This window comes from Frankliniella occidentalis, unplaced genomic scaffold, assembly GCF_000697945.3.
Source record: "Frankliniella occidentalis isolate FOCC.00 unplaced genomic scaffold, Focc_3.1 Scaffold258, whole genome shotgun sequence".
In the NCBI taxonomy this organism is placed as follows: domain Eukaryota; kingdom Metazoa; phylum Arthropoda; class Insecta; order Thysanoptera; family Thripidae; genus Frankliniella; species Frankliniella occidentalis.
This window is the reverse complement of record NW_026267384.1, coordinates 159,061-162,757: the sequence shown is the minus strand read 5'-3', so window position 1 is coordinate 162,757 and position 3,697 is coordinate 159,061. Positions and strand designations below refer to the sequence as shown.

The 3,697-nt window shown below is 58.3% G+C and overlaps 2 protein-coding genes across 2 annotated transcripts in view; one reads left to right on the top strand and one right to left on the bottom strand.

Annotated features, from left to right (window-relative positions):
* LOC113211152 (protein glass) overlaps nucleotides 1-2,423 on the top strand; it is a 39,665-nt gene extending 37,242 nt beyond the window's left edge. Inside the window, exon 6 of the mRNA XM_052273249.1 lies at nucleotides 862-2,423. Coding sequence (XP_052129209.1) covers nucleotides 862-1,707 — 846 coding nt within the window. The 3' untranslated portion in view covers nucleotides 1,708-2,423. The remainder of the gene's footprint in view (nucleotides 1-861) is intronic.
* The window catches only part of LOC113211156 (shootin-1-like), a gene marked incomplete in the record, with an annotated part of 56,262 nt that overhangs the window by 893 nt on the left and 51,672 nt on the right, over nucleotides 1-3,697 (bottom strand).

The window sequence follows — 3,697 nt, the reverse complement described above, 5'->3', positions numbered from 1 at the left end:
CCCCGGTTCAACTTATACACCCTCGTTTTAACTCCGCCTATCTACGATACCACCACTTTCTCACGCCAAATCTAAAAATCAGGCGGCATTAAATCGAGAGGCTACTGTAAAGTACTGCAGGCTTTCCTGCGATGATTCTGCTCTTCAGTGTATGGCCACGCCGAGGCCCACGCACTGCTGGCGCTGGCCGCCCGGTGTCTACCGTGTACCGATTATGTCAGAGCAAACGCCCCAATGTTGTGAGCTTTGTCCGTCTACTTCCTCCGCGCGAGGCGGAAATTACTTGAAGTCGTAGCCTACGGGCTATTTCGTGGTATTTCTCCTGCCATTTCGGTTATTTCGCAGTTATTTCGGATGATTTCGGGGTACTTCGCGGTATTTCGCAGTATTTCGTTCGAGGGTATTTCGCGACCATTTCACTAACTACTTCGCGCCTATTTCGCCGATTTTGCCTTTATTTCAGACTATTTCGGGGAAAGGTGGACAAACTATTTCGCAAGTGATTTCCCCCTCAGAAAGTGTTCGTCCAGAAAATACGTCCGCTTCCCTCAGATTCATTCGGTAAATTACGGAAGGTCGGCGCCTGTGAAACTCAGGATAGGCCACCGCGCGCAACACGCATGCACTGCATGGCAGATGTTGCCTACCAATCAGGCGCTACGAGAGCTTGCACAGGCCTAATTTCACAGATTTGTAACGGGAAACGACAAATATACTTTCTGGATGGTTCTTGAAGCGAAATGGCCCGTCCCTTGCAGGGCGATGCAATAAAACCCCAAAGTGATTCACATTTAGACAAGGTGATTCTCATTCAGACCGTTTTCCCTGAAACAGTTTCTAACGCGTTCCCTCTTGTTTCAGCCCTACTCGTACCCGCAGGTGCAGTGGACGGCGGGGCCCGCCCCGGCCGCGCCCGCGTCCCCGGGCTACGGCGGCGGCAGCGGCCTGCTCAGCCCGCCGCCCTACCCGCCCGTGCCGGCCGCCACCTACAGCTTCACGGCCGACTTCAGGCCGCCGCCCGGGGCGCCCCCTCCGCCGCCGCCGGCGTCCGAGGCCTCGCTCACGTCCTTCAAGCCGGTGCTGGGCAGCCTCAAGCCGGTGCCGGCGCGGCCGCTGCCCGCGCCCAGCCCCACCTCGAGCGAGGGCAGCAGCGGCGCGGCCGGCGGGCTGCTGCACAGCTGCACCAAGCTCATGTCGCCCTCCACGCCCGACGACTCGGGCCGGCCCAACCTGTGCCGCATCTGCGGCAAGACGTACGCGCGCCCCTCCACGCTCAAGACCCACCTGCGCACGCACTCGGGCGAGAAACCGTACCGCTGCGACGACTGCAACAAGTCCTTCAGCCAGGCCGCCAACCTGACGGCGCACGTGAGGACGCACTCGGGCGAGAAGCCGTTCCGCTGCCCCATCTGCGACAGGCGCTTCTCGCAGAGCTCGTCCGTCACGACGCACATGCGGACGCACTCCGGGGAGCGGCCGTACCGCTGCCGCCTCTGCAAGAAGGCCTTCTCCGACTCGTCCACGCTCACCAAGCACCTCCGCATCCACTCGGGCGAGAAGCCGTACCAGTGCAAGCTGTGCCTGCTGCGCTTCTCGCAGTCGGGCAACCTCAACCGCCACATGCGCGTGCACGGCGGCAGCGGCGTCGGCGGCCCCGGCAGCCCCGGCGGCGGCGCCCCGCAGCTGCTCATGATGACGGGGGCGTAGCCTCGGGCGTAGCGGAGCAGAGCGTCCATCTAGTCCAACAGACACGGCGCCGGGCAAGAGGCGACAAACTGACCAGCCGAAGGCCGATTCAGTTTCTCTTGCACGCCGCGGCATTCTAGTGGTATTTAATGTTAATTGATTTTATATAAAAGAGTAATCACACGATGAAGTGCTTATTGCTTGGAATTAGAGTGACCACGCCTCGGCGCGGCGCGCCCGAATCGATTGGCCGAGTGGCCTTATCACTAATGCTAACAGTTGCGTCCGGGAAGGGCGGCCCGCTGGACTCTTTCTCTCTCTTTATATCGTTTCTCTCTCTCTCTCTCCGGCCCGCCCGTCCCGTCGAGCCCGCCGCTGCTTCGGCGCGCACCCTGTGCAGCACCCAGTGCAGCAAGCGACCCAACTGTAAACCAAAACGAGCAGTGCGGACGCGCCCAGCCGAGATAGCCCAATCATTGTGTGTGTCACTACTGTACGTGTGACTTTGTTTCGCGTGACATTTTTCCTCCCCGAAATGGTGCCAAAGATGAATTTATGTGTTTCTTTTTGCTATTTATATGATCTCATTATTGTGTCAGCTACCAAATTGTATAATCTCTTGTACATTTTATGTTTATTGTCTATTTAAGTTAATTTTATTTGATATTATTACTACTACATTTATTTAGTCACTATTATGTAAATGGTACAAACACGTAAGTAAAACGAGTAAACAAGGCTCAGTTTTTTCCCCCGTCGTTGGTCAGTACAGTACCACCCCCCTGCCGAACGACGAGTAGCCTGGGCGGCTATCAGCCCGGGTGGGTATTATGCCGCCTCGCTGAGTTCGTGCAGCTCGCGGCGCTCGCGGCCCACCTGCACCCCGCGTGATAGCCGAGGCCGTCGCACACTAGGCCGCCAGGGGTGCAAGCAACTGCAGTCTGTAAGATACAGTGCGGCAAGTAGGGCCTTACACCCCAGCACAGTCAACGATCTACAGCCTCTACACACATACACACGCACGCGTGCCAAAATAATGTTTAAAATGTGAGTAACAGTCACGTGGGCCGCTCGCTTCCGTACTGACTTTTGCTAAAGATTTTGGGCGTTGCAGATAACAACAAACCCAGGGTGCAGTCGGCGACAGACAGTTATCTATCCTGGTTGGTATAAAGTGGTGACGTCCGGCCCGGCCGGTCGGTATCACTCCCCCGATGAAGTCGCCCGCTGCGCCCGCTCCGCTCACCGGGCGCGCCTGGCCTGCTGTCCGCTGCTGCCCCGGGCCAGGGCCCGCGCGGCCTGCGCGGCGAGCTGCCCCGGCGCGCCCAGCACGCCCCCGCCCGGGTGGGCGCCCGCGCCGCACAGCAGCAGCCCCGGCACGGGGGTGAAGGGAGACAGGGCGGCGGGCGAGTCCGCGGCGGGGGTCACGGGCCGGCACAGGAACAGCTGCGACAGCGACATGCCGCCGTGGAAGATGTTCTGTGGGGGGAGAAGAGAGTGAGGGCGTGCTTAATCCGCAGGCCGGACGGACGCTGGTGCTGGGAGTGCGCGGAGTTCGATAGGAACGGCCGCACCTGACCCTGCGTCTATCCATGCCCCGCGTATTTAGGGCTGTGCGATATCCAAATTGTGATATCGCAATACGATGTTGACCAAGTATCGATGCATCGAGTCTCGATAATATCGAGTGATATCGCAATACCACGTCGAAGAACGATGTGTCTGAAAATAACCGATATATCGCGGTACGACGAAGTAGTATCGAGCAGCCTCGATGTTTCAATATTGCAGTATCGAGGAAATATCGTGATATCGCACAGCCCTACGCGCAGTGACCACGTACCCCTCCAGTCAGGCCGAAGACCCTCTCCAGCTCCGGCGGCGGCAACACCTCCTTGCCGACGACGCTCGCCTTGAAGCCTGGCGCGTACTCTTCGATGCAATCAAAGACCTGAAGACGATTCACACAATGCACTGTTAAAAGCCTGCGAAGTATTTTGCTCCTTTGTAA